The sequence below is a fragment of the Bombina bombina genome, chromosome 5 (assembly GCF_027579735.1).
Source record: "Bombina bombina isolate aBomBom1 chromosome 5, aBomBom1.pri, whole genome shotgun sequence".
NCBI lineage: Eukaryota > Metazoa > Chordata > Amphibia > Anura > Bombinatoridae > Bombina > Bombina bombina.
The window spans coordinates 518511450-518538637 of record NC_069503.1 but is presented as its reverse complement, the minus strand read 5'-3'; the positions used below and the strand labels follow the sequence as shown (position 1 = coordinate 518538637).

The 27188-nt window shown below is 42.6% G+C and overlaps 1 protein-coding gene across 1 annotated transcript in view; it reads right to left on the bottom strand.

The window, feature by feature from the left end:
- NPSR1 (neuropeptide S receptor 1) overlaps positions 1-27188 on the bottom strand; it is a 763169-nt gene that overhangs the window by 44676 nt on the left and 691305 nt on the right. Inside the window, exons 7-8 of the mRNA XM_053715773.1 lie at positions 24827-24916; positions 22378-22558 (exon numbers count right to left, since the gene is read on the bottom strand). Coding sequence (XP_053571748.1) covers positions 22378-22558; positions 24827-24916 — 271 coding nt within the window. The remainder of the gene's footprint in view (positions 1-22377; positions 22559-24826; positions 24917-27188) is intronic.

Here is a 27188-nt window from a genome sequence, read left to right as displayed (position 1 = left end):
TCCTCCATAACTAGGATATTGAATACAAAAGAGTGTACTAAAAAATCTAAACGACACCCACAATGGCTGGGGCACTTACCACCTCCTATGAACCAGACACCAGCAGACCAGAATTTCTGCGTCGCCACACGGTCAGGAATGAGTAAATGGAGCCCAAAAACGTGACCATGCCTGGTCACCAGGTAAACAGTATAGTCCAAAAAAAGCATGCCCGACCGTAAGGTTGCGTCACTTTCCAAAAGCCGTTATGTTCCACAAGCCATGAGCCAAAATAACACTACACATAAGCAGGTTGAATCATATAACAAACATGATTAAAAAATACCCCTGTTCAATAACCCCCTCAGAAGATACAAAAGGAGCCTCACTGAGACCCTGTGTTATAAGTTAGTCCCGCGAGGTGGTAGCCCCTCGGGAAAACATCTTACCGGAATCTACACCATGGAACATCGCTTCTGCCATGGACTTGAGAGAAGAAAGCAGGCAGCAAATCTCGTCAACGCCGATTGCTTGTGGAGCTGTTAATATGAGTCGGGATGGTTTCACAGAAAGACTCTCCCTGCATCTCCGGACTTTCATCCATGCTTTCACTGAAAGGCTGAGAGGACTACTTAATACTCCAGTCCCATGCTGAAGAGTACTACCCTCCATAAGAGACTAGTCTAAAACTTCTGACACTTCTCTGCTAACCTCCTTGGACGAAAGGCAAAGAATGACTGGGGGATGAGGGAAGTGGGAGGGGTATTAAAGCCTTTGGCTAGGGTGTCTTTGCCTCCTCCTGGTGGCCAGGTTCGGAATTCCCAAAAGTAATAAATGTAGCTGTGGACTCTTTCCATTTATGAAGAAAAAGCCGACGTTAGAATACAGGGAGTGCAGAATTATTAGGCAAATGAGTATTTTGACCACATCATCCTCTTTATGAATGTTGTCTTACTCCAAGCTGTATAGGCTTGAAAGCCTACTACCAATTAAGCATATTAGGTGATGTGCATCTCTGTAATGAGAAGGGGTGTGGTCTAATGACATCAACACCCTATATCAGGTGTGCATAATTATTAGGCAACTTCCTTTCCTTTGGCAAAATGGGTCAAAAGAAGGACTTGACAGGCTCAGAAAAGTAAAAAATAGTGAGATATCTTGCAGAGGGATGCAGCACTCTTAAAATTGCAAAGCTTCTGAAGTTTGATCATCGAACAATCAAGCGTTTCATTCAAAATAGTCAACAGGGTCGCAAGAAGCGTGTGGAAAAACCAAGGCGCAAAATAACTGCCCATGAACTGAGAAAAGTCAAGCGTGCAGCTGCCAAGATGCCACTTGCCACCAGTTTGGCCATATTTCAGAGCTGCAACATCACTGGAGTGCCCAAAAGCACAAGGTGTGCAATACTCAGAGACATGGCCAAGGTAAGAAAGGCTGAAAGACGACCACCACTGAACAAGACACACAAGCTGAAACGTCAAGACTGGGCCAAGAAATATCTCAAGACTGATTTTTCTAAGGTTTTATGGACTGATGAAATGAGAGTGAGTCTTGATGGGCCAGATGGATGGGCCCGTGGCTGGATTGGTAAAGGGCAGAGAGCTCCAGTCCGACTCAGACGCCAGCAAGGTGGAGGTGGAGTACTGGTTTGGGCTGGTATCATCAAATATGAGCTTGTGGGGCCTTTTCGGGTTGAGGATGGAGTGAAGCTCAACTCCCAGTCCTACTGCCAGTTTCTGGAAGACACCTTCTTCAAGCAGTGGTACAGGAAGAAGTCTGCATCCTTCAAGAAAAACATGATTTTCATGCAGGACAATGCTCCATCACACGCGTCCAAGTACTCCACAGCGTGGCTGGCAAGAAAGGGTATAAAAGAAGAAAATCTAATGACGTGGCCTCCTTGTTCACCTGATTTGAACCCCATTGAGAACCTGTGGTCCATCATCAAATGTGAGATTTACAAGGAGGGAAAACAGTACACCTCTCTGAACAGTGTCTGGGAGGCTGTGGTTGCTGCTGCACGCAATGTTGATGGTGAACAGATCAAAACACTGACAGAATCCATGGATGGCAGGCTTTTGAGTGTCCTTGCAAAGAAAGGTGGCTATATTGGTCACTGATTTGTTTTTGTTTTGTTTTTGAATGTCAGAAATGTATATTTGTGAATGTTGAGATGTTATATTGGTTTCACTTGTAATAATAAATAATTGAAATGGGTATATATTTGTTTTTGTTAAGTTGCCTAATAATTATGCACAGTAATAGTCACCTGCACACACAGATATCCCCCTAAAATAGCTATAACTAAAAACAAACTAAAAACTACTTCCAAAACTATTCAGCTTTGATATTAATGAGTTTTTTGGGTTCATTGAGAACATGGTTGTTGTTCAATAATAAAATTAATCCTCAAAAATACAACTTGCCTAATAATTCTGCACTCCCTGTATAGTGACTGTGTTAACGTATTCCCCCATAGAAGTCACTGGACCGCATAAAGTGAAAAAAAAAACACAACAAGACGCGCAAACGTGATCGTATTTTCTCAAGTGCGCTAACCCGATATGAAATATGAATATTTCACATTCCAATGTTCTTCACACAGAAGAATATGTTCTATTTATTCAATAATACATATTTCTCTATATATCTAATATTTTGGTACAATATATATCTAAATATATCAGATACTACTAGAATACATATAATAATAAAATACAAAGTATAACAATAAAAACAGATTACTTTTGATTAATTTTTATTATTATTATGTTTAATTAATGGTATTGTTATACTTTGTATTTTATTATTAAAATCATTCTAGTAGTATCTGCCTTGTACTACGTTGGTTTCTACATTGCTATTAGAAACGTTGGAACCTAGGAACCACAGCATACCATCCTGGGAGACCCAACAAGTCTAGTCAGCTGGTGACTACAATACCCAGCCTGCCTTTACAGCACTACCTGACAGTGCTTTCTCACATGTGAGTACCACATTTATACTTTACATTCTTTTGTTATAAAAAAGTTTATCTGCACCATTGGGCGGTTTCTTTGTTTTTTTATTTACAAAGATCCCAATCATCTATCAATACTCTTGTGTTCACACCCTCATAGAAAAGAACAGAGAAATACAGTAGATTGCCATAAGATCAAGCACTATACTAAAGACAGTCTCAACCTGGAGACTTCAATCTCCACAGATTGAACAGAACAACCCACTATAGGGTAAAATATCCATTCCAATCACCTGCTTACAAGACAGGACAGCCACCCTCCCAAGAGAGGAAATTCTGCCTTCTAAGGAGAACAAAACTACCCCCCAAAGGGGAGAGCACAAAGAACAACAGTGCACAAGCTCCAAACAGGAAGCCATATCCTGATGAAAACAAAAGCTGAATGAAAATCCTCCAGACACCACAAAACACAGAAACACTCCCAATGAAGGAGATCACCCATCATTCAAAGGACAGGACAGAGCAAAAGGAGCATATCCAAAAACGCACAGATCCTTGTCAAGCTGCAAGCAGCTCAACTAACTAGACCATAAGTCATAGCCAATGTTCCCTGGAAAAACTGGAACGCACTGAACCAGCCACGGGATCATAAGTTTCTGGACATCCGGAAAAATCCAAGACAAAAACTATAGGCCCGAGCCCAGAAATGTGTGGAACCAACCACACCCCAGGAAACAAAAATAACCTGTCTGAAAACAGACCTCACAGGAGAATGACCGGACTAACCCGGAAAAATGGAAAACAAGAGTCACTCGAAAATTCCCAACTTAAAGGAAGAGAATACCCCTTGCCGGAGTCCAGCACTCCAAAAAGAGCTAGAGCACAACAGAGTCACTACAAGACTCTAGAGCCTAAATGGTGTGCAGAACAACACCAAGACATCCAAGGCCAAGGGAAAATATTGAGGACCAAGTCCTCCGAAAAGGGAGTAGAACAAGGCTAGAGCAAACCACGAGGCCACGCCAGTGTGCCCCTAGATGCCTCCATAAACACCTCAGAGTACGTAACCAGAGGAACCCACCTAAGGAAAAATAATGCAAAGCATCCCAACCCCGGCAGAAAAACCCCTAAGCAAAGCTTGGAGAAGGAGACCACACAGCCTATCATCCCTGAAAGGGAAAAGACTAACTCCCAAACCCAGGAAAAGGCCACAGACCCTCCCAGAAGGCGGCTAAACTGCTAAGGATAACGGACAAAGCCCAGAAGTCTCGACCCTAAAGAAGAGAACTACGAAAGGAACAAGTCCAAAAGGACAAGTCCAAAAAGTCCCTAGAAGGCAAGACCGCCTGGAACCGGTGGCAAAGAGGCCCTAAATCCTCCAAATCTTCACCCACACGGGAAGGAACACTCTAAGTCCCAACAGACATCGGAAACAACTGAGTGTGTCGCAGCGGAACTCCACCGAATCCCAGACGACCAGCTAAAAAGGCTAATGAGGACTGAACTAATCCTCCACGCCACAGGAACCCTTAGGTCCTATTCAGCAGAACTTGTAAATTAAAAACAAGAATAATAATAATGTGAAGCACTCAGCAACTTAACCTGATCAGCCAGGCAGAACAGGCACCATGAGTCTGAAATAAGCCCTAAGATAAAGGATCTGAGCCCAAACAAGACTAGCCTCATATATTCCCCCCGAGAGGGAGAATAAAGGACAGATAAACATAGGACCAAACATGTCCTCTAGAACAAACTTCCGTAGAAGTAAGCAGTGCGATCAAAAGGTCGCGAGTATCTATTCCAGAAAATAAAATTCCCAAAGGAAAAATAAAACAAACATGAGCTGTAATCAATAAAAATCATCCTAATCGGAGTAAATAAAGAAGGCAATGTTCTTCACATAGAAGAATATGTTCTATTTATTCAATAATACATATTTCTCTATATATCTAATGGTATTTTGCTACAATATATATCTATCTATATATATATATATATATATCTATATATATATATTAGATACTACTAGAATACATTTAATAATAAAATACAAAGTATAACAATAAAAACAGATTACTTTTGATTAATTATTATTATTATTATTATTATGATTAATTAATGGTATTGTTATACTTTGTTTTTTTATTATTAAATGCATTCTAGTAGTATCTGCCTTGTACTACGTTGGTTTCTAGATTGCTATTAGAAACGTTGGAACCTAGGAACCACAGTATACCATCCTGGGAGACCCAACAAGTCTAGTCAGCTGGTGACTACAATACCCAGCCTGCCTTTACAGCACTACCTGACAGTGCTTTCTTACATATGAGTACCACGTTTATACTTTACATTATTTTGTTATAAAGAAGTTTATCTGCACTATTGGGTGGTTTCTTTGTTTTTTATTTACAAAGATCCCAATCATCTATCAATACTCTTGTGTTCACACCCATGGAATAGTTGTCCCTGCACAGTCAGCTGGAGACTGACAGGCCCAGCTTGCTTTATTTGCACTCACAAATAGTGCAATACTTTTCTGAGTATTTACACTGTCATCAGATATTTTGCATATCTCTACACCATACATCATAGAATATTTGTACACCATGAGGAGCTCTTCTTTGTTTTCCCCATAGAATCTTTCCAAGCGAGCCCAATCCGCCAGAAGAGGCGCTGACATAGACTTTTTGATTATTATCCTATTCACTGTTCATTATTGATATTTTCACTTACATATGAGTGTATAATTTTTCACATTATTTGCACATATAGAGATATAGGGGCTTATTTAACAAAGGTCTGTCGGACCTGATCTGACAGTGCGGATCAGGTCCGACAGACCTCGCTGAATGCGGAGAGCAATACGCTCTCTGTATTCAGCATTGCACCAGCAGCTCTTGTGAGCTGCTGGTGCAACGCCACCCCCTGCAGATTCACGGCCAATCGGACAGGTTATGGAGTTTCGCCAGAAACACAGGGCTTCAAGCTCCGTACGGAGCTTAATAGATATACCCCATATTGTTATTTTATATTTTCACATTACTATTTTCAATATATAGTTTTTATACATATATTTTTACATATATATAATTTTTATGTAAATTCCTACGATAATTTATTCACAGCAACCACTATTTTTCTTTTTTTTTTTGGAAGAGTTTGAATTTGTTTTAACATGCATTTATGTGTTTATATGTATATATATGCCTGTAAATACATATATACACATATAAATACATATATACAGACATAAATATATATATATATATATATATATATACCTATTTAGGTATCCCTTTAATCTGTTTCTAATACACTGGTATTCATCTCTCCTGCTTCCTTTATCTGCCTGGTTGCCCTTCCACATCCCTTTAATCTGTAATACAATGGTATGCCTCTCTCCTGCTTCCTTTATCTGCCTGGTTAACCTTCCACGTCCCTTTAATCTGTTTGTAATACACTGGTATGCATCACTCCTGCAGTCTTTATTTATGACTTTTCTTTAAATATGTTATCAGTTCCTTTGTAGAATATCTGTGTGCTTCCCCAGCCATATGTCTCCCCCCCCCCAATCTAATTTACAAGTGTGTGTAACTCCAGTCTCTTAGTTAGCCTTTTTTGTACACAGCTGCCTTGAATTAAATCATTCCAACTAAAATCTTACTGCTACATACAGCTGAGCATAGGCTATTTGAGCCTTGGCTATGTGTGCCCTGTGCTTCTAAGTGGCCTGTGTTACAAGTGCGAGTTAAGAACTAGAGGGGGAAACTGCAGTCCCACTAACAGTTAAAACTATACACCTGGGGGGCGGAGCCGACAGCAAGCATGGCTGGTCGCAATTTTCCTGAGCTCCAACTGATATCACCTTAACATTGAAATAAGATGCAGCTTAGCTATGAAATTGGACTCAATAAAACAGGGGCTTTATGTTTATTCCCTCCCCAATAACTAGTGAGTGCTGATTTTGCCTCTGACTTATGGAAATCAAGGGGAGACCGGAGACCAGGTTGGAATCACAAAGAAAGTCGCCATCTTGCCTCCCTCCGGCCCAAGTCACAGTGAGCACTGTTTTTGCCTGTGCAGACCACAAGGTGCCCAGAACAAGATAGGATTCCATGTTGAATACTCCTTGACAATGGAGGAGGATCTGTACTCAAAGGTACAAGCTCTATTTGAGGACTATGAGAGGTGGATACTCCGCAGATTTGATCGCATCCTAGCGATAGTGGAAGACCTGCATGGCGCGAGAGGGAACAACGAGCCTGATGCAGTGAGTAAGGTTACCGCTGCTATGCAGCCTGTCATGCTACTAGAGGTGGGAAAAGCCTCTGCACCGATAAGTAAGCCTACAAATGAATCTTTGCAAGCCGGCATTACGGAGGAACATATCGAAGAGGCCTGGGGGTCAGTAGCTCTGGAGGAGCGAAAACTACCAACATTTGCGAACAGGGGCAGTGTGTATGATGAGATCTGGAGGTCACTGTCTTGTTATGTCTTTGAAACCTACTCAGACAAAGATGGATATAGTAAGGTTTGTGACCCTTCTTCCCCCTTACAACTGGATTTCACTGCTGCTTTTGTGGGTCTGCATTGTGTGAGAACTGGTGTGGGCTGAATGTCTCTACTGCAGCTGTAGGAGTATAGAGTGTATTACTCCTATGGCAATCGCCAGACTTAGCAAGATGCCTTTGCCCTATAACTACTGCGCACCATTGTACTGTCTGAGACTTAGACATCTACATTCACAAAGATCTTTTTTTTTATATATATATCTGAAGACACATTTTTATTGTGGTGGTGGTTGCTAAGGGCTCACACTGCTATCAAATTTGCAAATGCCTGCAGTTCAGCTCATGGATTTATTCAATAATTCTACTATACCTGTGGCTGCAAAGTCTACACTTATGAAGATCGTTATCGGAGACTGTGTGGATTTTGGGACTGGGACCGTGTGCAGGACTCTGGGACTTATGTGTAATAATTTTTGCGTTAAGTGCTTGGTTAACTAATTACAGCAATGTTTCTTCATGGGTTCACTAATGATTTTTATCTTTTTTATTTTTCTTACATTGCTATATGTTATGTTATAAGTTATATGTTGCTATGTGTATTATGAAGTCCTTGGGCTGATTCAGTAATGTAGCTTTTGCACTGGGCAATATGAGTACGACATAATCTAGATCACAGTAATTAAATCTATGAACATAAGGTTCAGTCTAGTGTTTCAGTCACATCCTCATCTCTGGATTGCTTTGCGGTAGAACTTCACTTATAAATGATATATGTGTGTCATTGTACTACTAACTCCCAGTATGTTGTAGGCCTACCTCTTATGATCTTTTAATGTGTGTAACATGAGCGCTGGAAAGAGCGATGCTTTTATAGCATATAATCTAGCAATATTGAACTACCTAGTTAATTATGCCATGTGCACAGATCACCATTAAACCTAATGACCCCAGTGCCCTATCAAATGTCTATTTGTGATCCCTTCTCCATATATACCCTGTAGAAAGTCTGCCCCCTTATCTCTATCTCTATTGTGGTCCCCTCCCGAGACTATACACTGGCGAGGAGGAAAGTATATACAATATAGCTTAAGATCCATTGCTTGCCCATCATGAAGAACTTTGTTTACATTCTAGGCTTTGCCCCCCCCTCCCACCCTCCCCTCCTCCATTTCCATCCTTCCCCCCTCTCTTTCCATCCTCCCCCCCTCTCTTTCCATCCTCCTTTCCCCTTTCCATTCCCCTTCCCCCCTTACCATCCTATTCCCCCCCTTTCCACCTTTTCTCCCTCCTCCATTACCCCTACTCTCCCCTTCCCCCCCTCTCTCCCTTCCCTCTCCTTCCCTTTCTTTTCCCCTTCCCCCCCCTTGCCCTCTTCCCCCCTTTCTCCCTCTCCCCCCCTCTCTTCCTCACCCTCTTCCATCCCCCCCCTCATAAATGTAAGGTAAGGGATAACTAGCTTATCCTCCATACTCCCTTTTGGCAGAGTTATATTGTCTCTGCCCTGTTCGTAGAACCAATGTAGTGGTTTCTGTCTATATATGCGGAAAAAATGGTTCTCCGGATTAAAAATGAAGAGATTTATTATGAATTATCCTGAGTTCAATGTCGATAGACTGCTTATCACCATAATTTCAGTATTGATGTTAGCATATTTGTGTATCATCTATCTGTTTTCCTATGTATGTGTGAAACTGTCTATGCGGTTCTTTATTTATGACATAGCGTCTGGTACTTGTATCTTTAACGTTCTTATTCTTCACTGCAATATCTTCCCTCAATGTTATTATTAGTCTTAGGGACCTACCCGTGGTCCTAGCTGCCATGGGAAGAAGCCTATAAAATGCAGGCCTTTTCTAGGACTGCATTATTTAAAACCCCTCTGAGTAGTACTTTTAATACAGGGGTCCAAAAGTGGCCCCAGCAGTATTGGAGGGAAAAATGAGGGTGATATCAGGTTTGCTTTTTAATCTTCACACCTTTGACTACACTTCAATTTGGGTCAGCTATATGAATATTGTGTTAAGGGTACTATCTCTGCATATGTTGTTATGTATCTTTTATTTTTTATTTTATTTTTTTTCTTAGGCATGCAATATGTATCTTACCATGTATTATGTGCCATATGTTTGTATGAGCAAACTGTATTTGTCTTGGAAATTGTTATTCCCTCAATAAAAATACTTAAAACAAAAAAAAACTATACACCTGCACAATTCTCTCCATGTCTTTTCTGATATTTCTGTCTGCCCTTTTCCTAAAACTCACTGCACTTCCCTATGACAACAATAACCCCCACACTATCAATATCTCATCCTCCCTTCTCTTATCCCCTATGCTGTCCTCTCATGAACTACTCTGTCTCCTTAGAAATACTTCCCCATCTAACTCTCCTGTGTCTAATCATATATCATACCCGCTCCTACAAGTCCCCCTCTCACCTTCTGTCACTCACACTCCTAATACTGCTTGCTGCTGGGGACATCTCTCCTAACCCTGGCCCTGCAGCAATCACCACACTTTTACACTCTCACTCAGTCCCCCACTGCAAAAACTCTAGGTCACGCAATCCTAACAATCTCATCTCTATTAACCCATAGCGCTTATCCCCTCTCTTTTCTTGTGCTCTTTGGAATGCTCGCTCTGTCTGTAACAAACTTATAACTGTTCACAACCTGCTTGTTTCTAACACCTTCAATCTTCTAGCAATTACTGAAACCTGGCTATCATCTTCTGACACTGCTTCAATTGCTGCTCTCACGCATGGTGGTCTCCACTTTAGCCACACACCCAGGCCAGGTGAGAGACATGGTGGCGGTGTTGTCATCTTACTCTCTCCCTCCTGCTCCTATCAGCATCTGCATCCTCATCCATCTCTCTCCTTTTCCTCCTTTGAAGTTCACTGCATCTATCTGTTCTACCCCCTCTCCCTCAGGGTGGCAGTTATCTATCACCCCTTGGACCAACCTCTCAATTCCTTGATAACTTTGCTGCCTGGCTTTCTCACTTTCTCTCTACAAATACACCTGCTCTAATCCTAGGGGACTTTAACATCCCTATTGATAACCCATCTGGCCCTGCTGCCTCTAAGCTTCTCTCATTCACAAACTCCTTTGGTCTCTCACAATCCACCCTATTCCCTACTCACCGCGAAGGACACTCTATTGATCTGGTATTCTCCTACCTCTGCTCTCTCTCTAACGTCTCCTGTCGCCCATTTCCCATCTCAGACCACAATCTGCTCATCTTTACTCTTAATATACAGGCTAAACCTTCTTCTCTCCCTCGCCCCCCCACCTGTAGAAATCTGCACACTGTGGATCCTCTCCAACTTTCCAAACTTTTTCAAAAACGCCTCCCCCACACTTCCATGATATCCTGCCCTGACCTTGCTACAACCCACTATAACAATACTCTCTCCTCTGCACTTGACACTTTTGCTCCTCCCCAAATATGCAAAACCCCATGTTGTCAGCTCCAACCCTGGCACTCTAAGCAAACATGCTACCTGCAACAATGCTACCGTGCTGGTGAACGTGCCTGGAGGAAATCCCTCTCTGAACCAGATTTCCTCCACTATAAGTTCATTCTTTATTCTTACTCCTCTGCCCTTCACTTAGCCAAGCAAACATACTTCTCTTCTCTCATATCTACTCACTCCTTAAACCCTAAACATCTCTTCTCCATTTTCAACTCTCTCCTCTATCCACCTGCACCACCCCCTTCATCTGCTTTAGTGCTCAAGACCTGGCAGACTACTTTTTCAACAAAACACTTACCATCCGAAGTAATATCCCAACACAAGACTACAACCTTCAATCTCCACCCCGGCCACCCCCTCCACCACACTCAGCACCTTCCCCCCAAATACTGAGAATGAAGTGAGTTCCCTATTATCTTCCTCACACCTCACTACCTACCAAATTGACCCTATCCCTTCACATATAATACCTTCTCTGTCTTCTACCCTCACTCCAGCTCTTACTCACATATTCAACCTATCCCTTATTACCGGTTCATTCTCATCTTCCTTCAAACATGCAAAGGTCACCCCACTCCTCAAAATCCCTCCCTCGACCCCAATGCTCCTTCAAACTACTACCCCATATCACTGCTTCCGCTAGCTTTAAAAGTCCTGGAAAAGAGGTTACCTATTGTAGAATTTCAGTGTAAAATCTTACTTGTACGGTTAGGGGAGGATGTAAAAGCTTCTGGCTTGTATAATTGTCTTTTGATTATTGTCGGCTCTTGCCTCTTGTACAGCATGTATAGTAACAGTTCCTATGTTATACATTGAATTCTTTGATTCTAATAAAGAAATATTTCAACTAAAAGTCCTGGAAAAACTAGTTTTTGATCGCCAAACTCACTTTTTGTCCTCCAACTCATTGCATGACCCCTTGCAATCTGGCTTTCATCCCCAACACTCAACTGAGACTGCCCTCACCAAGGTTACTAATGATCTTTTTTCTGCTAAAAACAATGGCCACTACTCAATACTTATCTTACTTGACCTGTCTGCTGCCTTTAAAACCGTTGACCATCCCCTTCTGCGGACTCTTAGCTCCCTTGGGCTCTCTGACACGGCCCTCTCCTGGATCCACTCTTATCTATCTAATAGGTCCTTTTCTGTCTCCTTTGCTGGCGACTCCTCCTATCCATTGCCTCTTTCTGTTGAAGTACATCAAGGCTCTGTTCTAGGTCCTCTACTCTTTTTTATTTATACTTCCTCACTGGGTAAACTTATCAGAAGCAATGGCTTCAACTATCACCTCTATGCTGATGATACTCAGATCTACTTATCCACCCCTGCACTCTCTCCTTCTGCCCTTTCTCACATCAGTGTCTGCGTTTCTGCCATTTCTTATTGGATGGCCTCTCAACACCTGAAAATCAACATGTCCAAGACTGAGCTCCTTCTAATCCCCCCTCTAATTATACCCCAGTTTCTAACTTTTCAATCACTGTTTGTGACACCACTATCTCCCCATCACCCCAAGTCCGCTGCCTAGGAGTTACATTTGACTCCAATCTGTCCTTCATACCCCACATCCAATTGCTCTCTTCATCCTGTCGCAACCACCTACGCAATATCTCCAAAATTCGTCCGTTTCTGAGTGCTGAAACTACTAAACAGCTAATCCACTCCCTGGTAATTTCCTGACTTGACTACTGCAATAACCTACTAACTGGCCTCTCTCTCTCCCACCTCTCCCCTCTTCAATCCATCCTAAATGCTTCTCCGCTAAGCTAATCCACCTCTCCCAATACTCTGTATCTGCTGCACCTCTCTGCGAGTCCCTTCACTGGCTTCCCATTCACAGCAGAATTAATCTCTAAATTCTCACCCTGACCTACAAAGCCCTTACCAACGCAGCCCCCCCTAATATACTCAAGCCTGCCCCCTAAGATCCAACAATGACCTGCTCCTTGCATCTTCTACCATCACCTTCTCCCATGCTAGACTACAGGACTTCTCTTGTGCAGCACCAACCATCTGGAACGCACTTTCTCAAGCTGTCAGACTTTCCCCTAACCTTTCCTCCTTTAAACGCTCTCTAATGACCTTTTTGTTCAGGGAAGCCTATCTCCAAATCAGTAACAAGTGAATTCCCCTTGCCTAATAGCTGCCCTCATCTAACTCCACACTAACATCATTCCCACCTTTACAGTCCCAACCTCCTGTTTCTCACCCTCCTACCCATCTAGATTGTAAGTTCCCACGGGAACAGGGCCCCCAATCCCCCCTGTATTTGTTTGTTAAACTTTGGTGTCTTTTATATTGTATTGTACTGTACTATTATCCTTGTACCCATGGACAGTGCTGCGGAATCTGTTGGCGCTTTATAAATAAATAATAATAATAATAATAATGTATATGTATGCATGTTAAAGCCCTTTGCAGTCCTTTTTTTTCTTACACCTCAGACCTCATATCTATTTTTATTAGATAGTGTTATTATGAGTGTAACTGTACTTTCAAATGTATTTTGATGTTTTGTGCAACTTTTTATTCGAGCGTAACAGTTAACCAGAACTCTGAGGTTGGTCTATTCTGAGGTGTGTTAAATTTAATTGTGCTCGATCAAATGCATTTACTTTCAACCTGTAATACTTGCTACTTCCTATGCGCGCAAACACCTGCGATAAACCCGATATTGCTTGCACGCAATAGTTAGTGTGCCACTTGTAGTCTGGCCCTTATTTTGTATAAAAGTATTTAGCATTAGCAATGCACTGCATAATTTATGATATATGCTACACATAAATATAAAAAAAGTGGCGTATGTCTCTAACTTTTTCTTGCTAAAAATATTATTTTAAAAATGTTGCTCTTTTTTCTTTAGAGTCGCATGTCCCTTTAAAGGGGCAGTCTACAATATAATTTTTATTGTTTTAAAAGATAGATAATCCCTTTATTACCCATTCCCCGGTTTTGTATAACCAACAATTATATTAATGTACTTTTTACCTCTGTGATTACCTTGGCCCCTGTTACAAACTGCTGTTTGTAACTGGCCCTTTAAATGGAAAATTGCCCTGCTTCCCTGGATTTTGGAGAAGCCTATTTGCCAGCCTCCTTCCACATGACTATGGCCCCTGGAAGATTGTGCCCCTGAGAGTATATTGACTTTTGTTGGGTGTGTGTGGCCCTTTGGGAACCGTCTGGGGACATATTGTGACTTTGGTGAACAATGCCCCCTTAAAGACTATGTCCCCAGACCTGTGAAATGACTTGTCCCTGGCTTTCTCCCACTTGGTTCAGTTTCATTGTGTGCCATTAAGAGTTAAATTTTGTTCAGCTTCAAGAAACCTATTCTAAATACAAGTCTGCTGGGATTAGCTCTAATTAGGTTTAGTGATCAACTTTCCCATTGTCTAATCAGACTAGTATTGATAAGGTGGACTGCATTGTTTTATTGTGTGTAAAATGTTATCTGCTGAAGTAATGTTGTGGCCTGTCAAAGGGAGTGTCTCTCTATCTAATATCAAATGTGTGATGGGGGATTTTATGCCTCCCCCTGAGAGTGTCCTGTTTGCATGTAACCTCAATAAAAAGGAGGCTATGTGCTCCAGCACATCAGACCTATGTTGACCCTCTAACTTGAAGCTTTGACTCATGTTTGTAGGATACAGCTTATATCACTACAGGGATTGCTATGTTTTTCATACTCCCTTAGCTACAGGGATTGCTACAGAAGGAAGAGGTTCACCTACTGGAGCCTGGTCATAGGTCCAGGGAGCAGAGCAGACGGCGAGATACCAGCCCAGCAGCGGTGGTTCATAGAGTCTGCATTACTTATGGTGGCTACGCAGCAGTTATAGAGTCTACGGTGCTGCTGCTCCTTTGGGGAGCGCTAGGAGCATCCTTTTCTACGGTCCAACTTCCAGCCAGCCTGGAGGCAACCGTAACCTTTGGCGGCAGCGGTGGGATTGGCGTCCTAGCGCAAGGAGCAGCACCACAACAGCACTGGTATCGTAGGAAAGTTATTGAGGGCAACGCTAGCCACTGCGCAGCGTCCCTACCTACAGCAGCATGGAGCTGACAAGACACTGGTCAGAACCCTGTGAAGAGCACCTCCACCTGATCCGTCGCTATGAGGGCGCGGATTTCGTTCCAGAAGTAAAGAGGCGGCTAGTCCGATATGGTCCAGACCCTGCGCAGGAGGTAGTCAGTCGCCTCATCCGGGAATTGGCTACTGAGAACGAAGCAGCACGAGCCTTTGAGTGCCAACTGTGGAGTTTGAGGGTATGGACACCTGGTCTCTCTCCCCAGCCGCAGCATGTTCCCCAGGGAGAGGAGAGCAGCGACCTCCCTCCCCAGCGGCAGTATACCGTGCAGAGGGAAGAGACAACCAGTCTCCTTCCCCAACCAGAGATACCAGAGGCAGCAGGCCTCATAGACTGGTCCTGGGAGGACCCCCAGCAGGCAGGTGGAGATGGGACCGCAGTCTCTCTACCGGCCCTACAGGGATGCTGGGCAGGCGACCCAGATCCCCAGCGACAGACCCAGCTACAGGGAGGGGAGAGCATCGACCTCCCTCCCCAGCCTGAGTGTGCCTTCCAGGGAGAGGAGACAACCGGTCTCTCTCCCCAGCCGCAGCATGTTCCACAGGAAGCGGAGAGCATCGACCTCCCTTCCCAACGGCCACCGGAGTATCAGGAGGAGGAGGTAAGCCAATCTCCCCCTCCCCAGCTAACTCCTAACTTGGGCCCAGGGTTAACAGTGGAGATGTTAACCCCCACTGACCCCCACGTTCCCTTTGCCACCGGGCAGGACTATGCCCCAATTCCCCCAGCAGAAGAGCTGGCATCAGGACAGAGCGCTGCTGGCCTCTGCCCTACAGACCCCCTTGTTACAGAACTGGCCTGCAAACCCCTCACCCCAGCAGAAGCGCTGGCACCAGGGCAGAGTGCCGCTGTCCTCTGCCCCCCAAGTACCATCAGCTATTTGCCCAGCTGCGCCAGGAAGGCCGAGGATGCTACACTTTCATCCTACAACCTGGAACTTACAGGCCAGTACTACGTATTGTGGGGGGGCTACTTTGCTGCTAACGATTATTTGTGGGTGGGTTGCGAGACTAACTTAGGCACTGACCGGCAGAAGGTCAGGTGCCTGGTTAGTCTCCCTCCAAAAGGGGAGATATGTTACAAACTGCTGTTTGTAACTGGCCCTTTAAATGGAAAATTGCCCTGCTTCCCTGGATTTTGGAGAAGCCTATTTGCCAGCCTCCTTCCACATGACTATGGCCCCTGGAAGATTGTGCCCCTGAGAGTATATTGACTTTTGTTGGGTGTGTGTGGCCCTTTGGGAACCGTCTGGGGACATATTGTGACTTTGGTGAACAATGCCCCCTTTAAGACTATGTCCCCAGACCTGTGAAATGACTTGTCCCTGGCTTTCTCCCACTTGGTTCAGTTTCATTGTGTGCCATTAAGAGTTAAATTTTGTTCAGCTTCAAGAAACCTATTCTAAATACAAGTCTGCTGGGATTAGCTCTAATTAGGTTTAGTGATCAACTTTCCCATTGTCTAATCAGACTAGTATTGATAAGGTGGACTGCATTGTTTTATTGTGTGTAAAATGTTATCTGCTGAAGTAATGTTGTGGCCTGTCAAAGGGAGTGTCTCTCTATCAAATATCAAATGTGTGATGGGGGATTTTATGCCTCCTCCTGAGAGTGTCCTGTTTGCATGTAACCTCAATAAAAAGGAGGCTATGTGCTCCAGCACATCAGACCTATGTTGACCCTCTAACTTGAAGCTTTGACTCATGTTTGTAGGATACAGCTTATATCACTACAGGGATTGCTATGTTTTTCATACTCCCTTAGCTACAGGGATTGCTACAGAAGGAAGAGGTTCACCTACTGGAGCCTGGTCATAGGTCCAGGGCGCAGAGCAGACGGCGAGATACCAGCCCAGCAGCGGTGGTTCATAGAGTCTGCATTACTTATGGTGGCTACGCAGCAGTTATAGAGTCTACGGTGCTGCTGCTCCTTTGGGGAGCGCTAGGAGCATCCTTTTCTACGGTCCAACTTCCAGCCAGCCTGGAGGCAACCGTAACAGCCCCTATTTATCAAGGTCTGGCGGACCTGATCCGACAGTGCGGATCAGGTCCGCCAGACCTCGCTGAATACGGCGAGCAATACGCTCGCCGTATTCAGCATTGCACCAGCAGCTCACAGCTGCTGGTGCAACGCGCCCCCTGCAGATTCGCAGCCAATCGGCCACCAGCAGGGGGTGTCAATCAACCCGATCGTACTCGATCGTGTTGATTTCCGGCGATGTCTGTCTGCCTGCTCAGTGCAGGCGGACAGGTTATGGAGCAGCGGTCTTTGTGACCGCTGCTTCATAACTGCTGTTTCTGGTGAGCTTGCAGGCTCGCCAGAAACACGGGGCATCAAGCTCCATTCGGAGCTTGATAGATAGGCCCCCTTGTATTGGCCCCCTTGTATCTAAACATCTTCTGTCAGCCCCCTGATCACAAAACTTTTTTATTTATTATCTATTGACTTTCATTTAGTATTGTGTTGTGCTAAATCCTAAATAACTCCTCGGGCGTTAACAAACTGTTATCTACAGGGCTCACATGAACTAGCAGTTTCCTGTTGTGAAAAGCAAATACAAAAGCATGTGGTTAAGAGGCTGTCTATAGTGGCTTAGAAACAGGCAGAAATTTAGAGGTTTAATTGTTATAAAGTATATTAATATAACAATGTTGGTTGTGCAAAGCTGGGGAATGGGTAGTAAAGGCATTATCTATATTTTAAAGCAATATCAATTTTAGTGTATTCTGTCCCTTTAACAAATATGACTTAAAGATACAGCCTACTTGAAATTTTTTATTGTTTAAAAAGATAGATAATCCCTTTAATACCTATTATGGGACGTTTGCGCTTGAGCAATAAGGGGTTTATCACGGGTGTTTGCGCTCATCGGGCTTACCGCTGATAGTACAAGTTAAAAGTAAACGCGATCGATTGAGTGCAATTGCGATTTATGATAAAATGATTACCAGACTTCAGAAAAAAAGTTGCACAAAACACATCAAAAATACATTGCAAAGTATAGTTACACACATAATAACACCATCTAATAAAAATTATTCAAAGAAAAAAAATATTGTACACAAAAGTTATAAGGGCTCAAAGATATGAGATCTCAGATGTTAGAAAAAGATACATACATGTACATCTTTAAAAATGTATATGTATATGTATATATATATATATATATATATATATATACAGTATATGGGTTTCAATACCATGTGTATGCTGATGATACCCAATTCTACATCTCTGCACCAGACCTATCCCCTTCCTTACTAACTTGTACCACTAACTGTCTTTCTAATATTTCATCCTGGATGTCCTCTCACTACCTTAAGCTAAATCTCTCAATAACTCATCTCCTTATTTCCCTCCTTCTTTCAAAATCCCTACACCCCAACTATCTCTAATTGTTGATAATAACATCATTACCTTAACCCCGCATGCCCGATGCATTGGGGTCACACTTGATCTCTCTTTCACTCTCCACATCTAGTCTATGGCCAATTCCTGCCGCCGCCACCACCTTAAAAACATCTCCAAAATTTGCTACTTTCTCTCACGAGACACAACTAAAGGGTAGATTTACCAAGCAGCAGATGCTGCAATCTACCCCCGATGTTTCCGGATCGCTGGAAACAAGAGTTAAGAAGCAGCGGTCATAAGACTGCTGCTCCTTAACTCATCCACCACCTCTGTGGTGGCGGACTGCAATAATCCCGATCAGATACAATCAGGATGATTGACACCCCCTGCTAGCGGCCGATTGGCCACGAATGTGCAGGGGGCGGCATTGCACAAGCATTTCACAAGAAATGCTTGTGCAATGTTAAATGCCGACAGCGTATGCTGTCGGCATTTAGCGATGCCGGGTGGACATGATTCGTTGCAGCGAATCATGTCCACCCGGCATTTGATAAACCGGCCCCTAAGACTTTAACCCAATCTCTCATCATTTCCTGCCTTGACTATTGCAACTCCATCCTCTACGGCCTCCCTATCTACAGTCTATCTCCCTTACAATTCATAAAATGCCTTTGCCAGGTTAATCTTCCTTACACGTTGCTCCTCATCTGCTGCGCCTCTCTATCAGTCCCTTCATTGGCTTCCTCTAACCTCCAGAATAAAAAAACTGTCACAATATAACCAGCACCTCTATGTCTTGTTTCTTATGTGCAAGCTGTAGGGTCCTGCAACCCCCAACAATCTCCAAGAATATACCAACAGCAGCACTGTGTACAATCTTCAGAATAATAAAACAGACCTCCAGAATAAAACACAAAATCCTGACTCTAACTTTTAAAGCTCTCAATAACACTGCTCCACCCTACATCTCAAAACTAGTATACGGATACTCCCAAGCCCTTTGCTCTGCTCATGACCTCCTTCTCTCCTCCTCTCTTGTTACCTCCTCACATTCCCATCTACAAGACTTCTCCAGACTGGTCCCTATTTTGTGGAACTCTACCTCGCTCCACAAGACTCTCCCCTAGTTTTGAAAGTTTAAAACGCTCCCTAAAGATTCTACTGTTCAGGGATGCATATAATATACACTACATTTTCTTTCTTAGTTCCTCTCCACATTTAGTTATCTCCTTGAACCCCCTTAGCATATAAGCCCATGAGCCTTGCTGGTTTGTAGATCACCTTCATTTGAGCTTATTTGCAACAGTAAACTCCTGGCAGTCCTCTATCCCTTTGTCTCCCATAATTGTTACCTTGCATATTAAACACATGCTTTTAGTACTGCAGAATCTGTTGGCGCTCTACAAATAACTGATAATAATGATAATAATATGTATACATATGTATTTATGTCTTAATATGTGCATATATGTATTTACATATATACACAAACACAAAAATATAAATGTACACATATATAAAGACATATATTTAAGTGCATTGGAGCCCTTTGCAGTTAAGTAGATGAAAACATGTAAAAGCATATTTATGCAATATTCATTATTCAGACAATCATTTCATCCTTCTCTGAGCCTCGTCAGTGAGGTGTAGCCATATCCCTCTAAGCACATTGGGCAAGGATTCCATGTCTGGTTTCCGCCAAACGAAATGATTGTCTGGGGTTGCTGTTTCCCTTGTTCAGATGAGAATTGCCTAGTATTTCGGGGCTGGACTGACCTTGTTAGGTGGGGTCAGCCTGATATACTTCAGGAAAGTCTTCCTCTGTGAAAAGCACAATTGGGCAAAAAGAAGCTACTCCCAGGTGGTAACCGGGTCATAGAACAAGTTATTGAGCTGTTGTTCCTGCTTCTCTTCCTTTATATAATCATGCCTATATGTATTGTACCAAAAAACATCAAATATATATAGAAATATTTATTTATGAATAAATAGAAGATATTCTTGTATGTGAAGAACATTGGAATGGGAAATATTCATATTTTCATGTCGGGTTAGCGCACATGAGAATATGCAATCTGCTTTGCTCGAGAGTGGGGTATTAAGTTTTTTTTCCTCTTGTTTTCTCCATTGAATTCTATGGGGCAATACGTGAACGCGCATGCAATATTCTAACTTCGGCTTGTTGTACTCTTCGGATTAGCGCTCAAACGAAAACAGTTTACTTTCAACTCATAACATGAGCGCAAAAATATTTTTTTTCTGGCCCTATATTAATACACTTTTTTACTGCTATGATTACCTCGTATCTAGGCCTCAGAAAATCCCAAGGGTTCCAGCACCTGGGTAACTCCTTATTCCAGGAATGCAGGTATGTTGATGTGCAAGCTATCAGAGACCAGCACCTCAGTCTCAAATAAAAGCACCATCAGAGTAAAATCTCAAATTTTATTCAAGCCAAAATATAAAAAAAACTTTCATTTTTTTTACATACTGTCTTGAATAAAATTTGAGATTTTACTCTGGTGGTGCTGCTATCTGCTTTCTGGACTTTACTTGTATCTAGGCCTCGGCAGACTGCCCCCTTATCTCAGTGCTTTTTACAAAATTAAATTTTAGCCAGTTAGTGATAGTTCATGCATAACCCCACGGGAGTAAGCACAATGTTATCTATATAGCACACATGAACTAGCACTGTCTGGTTGTGAAAAGCTATTAAAATGCACTGAGATAAGAGGCGGCCTGCAGGGGCTTAGAAACAGGCAGATATTTAGAGGTTATGAAGCATAATAATATAACAACGTTGGTTGTGCAAAGCTGGGGAATGGGTAGTAAAGGTGTTATTTATCTTTTTAAAAAATCAAAATCAATGACTGTCCCTTTAAGACCTAGCAAACAGGATACAACAGTACTACACATGATAAATATCAAATAATCAACATTGCTTTAACACAGCATCAGATATTTAACATAAGCTTAAAGGGACAGTCTACTTGAATTTTTTACTGTTTAACAAGATAGATATTCCCTTTATTACCCATTCCCCAGTTTTGCTTATCCAACATGGTTATAATAATACACTTTTTACCTCTGTGATTATCTTGTATCTAAGCCTCTGCAGACTGTCCACTTATCTCAGTTATTTTGACAGACTTGAATTTTAGCCAATCACAGGAGTGAGCACAATGTTATCTATATGTCACACATGGACTAACAGGGTATAACTGTGAAAAACTGTCAAAATGCACTGAGATAAGAGGTGGTCTTCAATGACTGACAATTCAGTGTGAGCCTATCTAGGTTTAACTTTCGGCAAAGAATACCAAGAGAACAAAACAAATTTGATGATTAAAGTAAATTGAGAAGTTGTTTAAAATTGCATGCCCTGTCTGAATCATGAACGTTTATTTTTGACTAGACTGTCCCTTTAAAGGAATATGAAACTCAAAAAAATGTTGTTTTGTGAGTCAGACAGAGCATAACATGTTTATAAAGTTTCCATTTTACTTCTATTATCAAATGTGCTTTGTTCCCATTGTATTCTTTGTTGAAGAGATACCTAGGTAGGCATCTGGAGCGCTACACTGCAGGAAATAGTGTTACCATCTAATGTTCTTGCAAATGGATAGACTTCTTGAAAAACTGCTTCCATAAAGTGCTCCAGGCACATGCACTCTCCTGAGCTTACTTAACTGCTTTTGGACAAAGGATACCAAGAGAACAAAGAAAATCTGGTAATAAAAGTAAATTAGAAAGTTGTTTATAATTGGATGCTCTGTCTGAATCATGAAAGAAAAAATTTGGATTTCATGTTCCGTTAATATCACATTTACTGACCAATGATCTATCCCCAAATTAAATACATCAAATCAAGTGATTTCATCAAATAACCAATATATATTTTTCCCACACATTTAATATCCATTTTGTGTAATACAAGGAGCATACAAAATATCTTTGTTTTTGGTATATAGCTATTTATTATAAGGATAGAGAGCACCTGCTTTATTACCTTGATAGACGACAATGCTTGTTGCTGAAAATACAGTAAATGATTGGATTTACAGCGCTGTTTAAAACTGGCAAATTCTGAATGATCACAGATGCGTAGACACGTTCTTTGGTTTCAGGTAGCATTTCAAAGTTATCCAGTATGTCAAAGAGAAAGTATGGACTCCAGCATAATATAAATGCTGGGGAAATAAAACAAAATTGAAACAGAAAATATTATTAGAATCAATAATTATATCCAAGTTCATTTGTATTAAAAATGCAGTTTCTATCTAAAAAAAAAAAAGGCGGTTGTGCATTTGTTTGCTTTGCAAGACCTAAAAAAATTAGTATAGAATGTAATATCTGGACAATTGCATTTCTTCTATTTGCCTTAATTGTAATATATGATTCATCACCTTTGGATATAGAAACCACCTTCTGAAAATATAATCTGATTTCCTTTTCGTTTGGATATTGAAACTATATTTTGAAACTTGGAATAAGTAATGAATGAGAAAAAAAATAACCTTTGTCTAGATATCTGTGTATATAGAAGCCCAGATAACAAGTAGCATGCTAAATAGTTTTTTTCCGCTCTCGTGCAAACACAGCTGGAAGTAAACTTTTAACGCAAGCATATTAAAAGTTGAAAGTAAACTGTTTGCGTGTGATCAAAACCCGATACACGCTAACTTCAGGAATATCGCGACCGTGTCAACTTCTCCCCATAGACTTTAAAGGAGTATTCATTAAACAAAAACAAAAAAAAACAAAAAAAAACTAAGACTTTGCTAACACAACACCATGTAAGACTGCTTGTGCAATGCCGCCCCTGCAGATTTGCGGGCCAATCAGCTGCTAGCAGGGGTGTCAATCAACTCGATTGTATGAGATCAGATTGATTGCTGTACGCCGCTCAGATGCGGCGGATCCAGTAAAGGAGCAGCGATCTTAAGACCGCTGCTTCTTAACTCTGGTTTCCGGCAAGCCTGAAGGCTTGCGCGGAAACAGGGCAAGTTGGCCCTATTCGGGGCATAGTAATTCAGGGTGAATACGTTAAGGTGGTCACAATATTCTAACTTGGGTTTCTGTGTGAGAGCGAAAACTTTTTACATTTATACAAAAATCTTACTTCTAGCGCAAGAGCAGGAGTGATAAATAGTGCTCCATTCATAATCTTGCCCTATATTGGTAATGTTTGGTTTAAAAACTATAATAAACTTGCATACTATTCATACAATATATTTCAGAGCAAATATGTGTATACATGTGAGTTTATTAATGGTACCCTACATTTACATAAGCATACCATTTCTCTTCCCTTGCATTAGTTTTGATAATTGTTCTGACTTTTATTTACTTTGGTATTAAGGTATTACTATTCCATGGATTTTTAGAGCATTAATAAAGGATAACAGAAATATAGATAGATAGATAGATAGATAGATAGATAGATGATAGATAGATGATAGATAGATGATAGATAGATAGATAGATAGACAGACAGACAGACAGACAGACAGACAGACAGACAGATAGAGAAGTATATGGGTCACTATAGTTTATTAGGCAGGGGTTAAAAGTAACTAGCCCAATGGGAAAAAGTTACTAGTCCACTAAATGTTAAAGGTAGCAAAAAGTAATTTTTTTACTCATCCACTTCAGTCTCATACTCATCCATGATAAGAGGACAAGTGCAAATTTATTTAGAAGGATATCTGTTATTGGAGAGATTATAATATAGACGAGGAAAAAAAAACAACAACATTTTTTAACTTAAAAAAAACCTGTTTAATATGTTTTGTCTCTGTGAGATTGTCTGCCTTAAAATAAAATGTGGTTAGAATCTGAAGCCTGTGCATTAGTGACTTTTCACCCTTGATTATGTAAATATTTCTTTAATTTTCTTTGGTGCATTTATTCGGATTTTCTTTTAATTAAACATCTCTAAAAAACATGTATCTAGGCTCTCTGCCCTAATGGGTATAGTTTGTGTGTTTTTTTCTCATAGAGTTCAATCTGTACTTTGAGGAAATTAGTAGATTTTCAGAGCTACCACCATCTTGCTTTCTGCAGGATTGCCACAGGTTGGGAGCTTTTCCCTGGTATCTATCCAGCAGTTCTCTCATCAATATAAATGTCTCAATTTTAAGCACTGAAACCTGGATTACTGTTTCAATCTCCTTCCATGACTTGACCTTGCTCTGGACATCTGTAAATTACCTGTCCTGACCATGCTTATGTCCCACCCTGACTTTACCCACAGTCTACCCTGACTTTCTCTACTGTTTACAACTTTTGGGTTATGGGTAGGAGCCAGAAATTCTTGGAAGACCAGGACACTGTCTATAAAATGGAGAGTTGTAAATATGGTCTACAAAGTAGCTTTACAAATAATACTTAAAATAACATATGTTGATTAATGGATCATAATGTGGAACAAAAAAAGTCTTGTTTAATCTACTTACCAAGTATAACTACAATGCTATATTTGATAGCTTTCATTTTGGCTTTTGATATAAGTCCCCGATGACTATAGCTGGCACAAAAATTTCCATCTAAGAAAAAAAATAATTATGTGAAAAACAAAACAATTGCTATAGATATGTGATGTGAAATACAAACATTTCTAACATGTACATGAACTTAAAGAAAAATGACAATGACTAAGATATATGCTCACAAGCATTTTCTATTTTTCATTGCCTTATAAAGATAACATTTCTAAACATTAGACTGGACAATTATTTACAGACTAGTACTAAAGCCCGTGTACACGGGCCATTTTTTTCAGAACAGCGGTCCCACCCCTTGCTCTCTCCCCCCTTTCTTTTGCTCTCTCTTCCCCCCTGTCTTTTGCTTTCTTTCCCCCCTCTCTTTTGCTTTCTCTCCCCCCTCTCCTTTGTTCTCTCTCTCCCCTCTTTTGCTCTCTCTCTCCCCTCTTTTGCTCTCTCTCTCCCCTCTTTGGCTCTCTCCATCCTTTCTTTTGCTCTCTCTCCCCCCTCTTTGGCTCTCCCCCCCCCCCCTTTGGCTCTCCCCCCCCTCTTTGGCTCCCCCCCCCTCTTTGGCTCCCCCCCCCCTCTTTGGCTCTCTCCCCTCTTTTGCTCTCTCTCCTCTTTGGCTCTCTCTCTCCCCTCTTTGGCTCCCCCCCCTTTGGCTCTCTCTCCCCCCCTCTTTGGCCCTCTCTCCCCCCTCTTTGGCTCTCTCTCCCCCCTCTTTGGCTCTCTCTCCTCTTTGGCTCTCTCTCTCCCCCCTCTTTGGCTCTCCCCTCCCCTTTGGCTCCCCCCTCCCCTTTGGCTCCCCCCCTCTTTGGCTCTCCCCCCCTCTTTTGCTCTCCCCTCCCCTCTTTGGCTCTCTCCCCCCTCTTTTGTTCTCCCCCCCACCTCTTTGGCGCTCTCCCCCCCCTCTTTGGCTCTCTACCCCCCCTCTTTGGCTCTCCCCCCCCTCTTTGGCTCTCTCTCCCCCCTCTTTGTCTCTCTCTTTGGCTCTCTTTCCTCTTTGGCTCTCTCTCTCCCCCCTCTTTGGCTCTCCCCCCCTTTAGCTCTCCCCCCCTTTGGCTCTCTCCCCCCCCTTTGGCTCTCTCCCCCCCCCCTCTTTGGCTCTCTCTCCCCCCTCTTTGGCTCTCTCTCCCCCCTCTTTGGCTCTCTCTCCTTTTTGGCTCTTTTTCCTCTTTGGCTCTCTCTCTCCCCCCTCTTTGGCTCTCCCCCCCTTCTCTTTGGCTCTCCCCCCCCTTCTCTTTGGCTCTCTCCCCCTTCTCTTTGGCTCTCTTCCCCCCCTTCTCTTTGGCTCTCTCTCCCCCCCCCCTTCTCTTTGGCTCTCTTTCCCCCCCCTTCTCTTTGGCTCTCTGCCCCCCCCCTTCTCTTTGGCTCTCTGCCCCCCCTTCTCTTTGGCTCTCTGCCCCCCCCCCTTTTCTTTGGCTCTCTGCCCCCCCTTCTCTTTGGCTCTCTGCCCCCCCTTCTCTTTGGCTCTCTGCCCCCCCCTTCTCTTTGGCTCTCTGCCCCCCCCCTTCTCTTTGGCTCTCTGCCCCCCCCCTTCTCTTTGGCTCTCTGCCCCCCCCTTCTCTTTGGCTCTCTGCCCCCCGCCTTCTCTTTGGCTCTCTGCCCCCCCGCCTTCTCTTTGGCTCTCTGCCCCCCCCCCGCCTTCTCTTTGGCTCTCTGCCCCCCTCCTTCTCTTTGGCTCTCTGCCCCCCCCCCCTCCTGCTCCCTCTCTGGCTCTGTCTTCGCGGGACCCCGCCCGGCCACGCCCCATCGCGGCAACACCCGCCGGCCACGCCCCTCGTGACACCCGGCCACGCCCCTCACGACGCCCGGCCACACCCCTCGCGACGCTCCCGTCGGCCACAAACAGCTGTGAGGTCTGGGGAGCGCGTTGCCGCTTCTCACACAGCAGACCTCACAGCTGTTGAGTAGCTCGCGCTCCCTATCTCACAGCTGCTTGTATGCTGTGTAGAGCTCCCAATCTGTCAGCTGTCAGCTATGCCGAGGTGCGCGAGAATAGAATCTAAGGCCAAGTGTTTGTCTGTACTGCGCATGACAGCTTCAGACAAACACTTGTCTTTTATAATATAGGATTAATGATTTGGTTTGTGGTTTAAAATATGCATAGGGTGTCCCATTTGCATTCCATGATCTTGAAGCAAATGTTCATGTGTTTTCTAGACATATATTGTAATATACAGATATATTTTCATTTTGTAACTGGACATTTATGTTGTCATAATTTAAGTTCACAGAAAAGTGTAATAATATATGTTAAAAACTTGCATTTAAATTCTGAAGACAGGAGCAAAGTGTGCTGACATTTTGTTTCATGGTAAAATACAAAATAAAT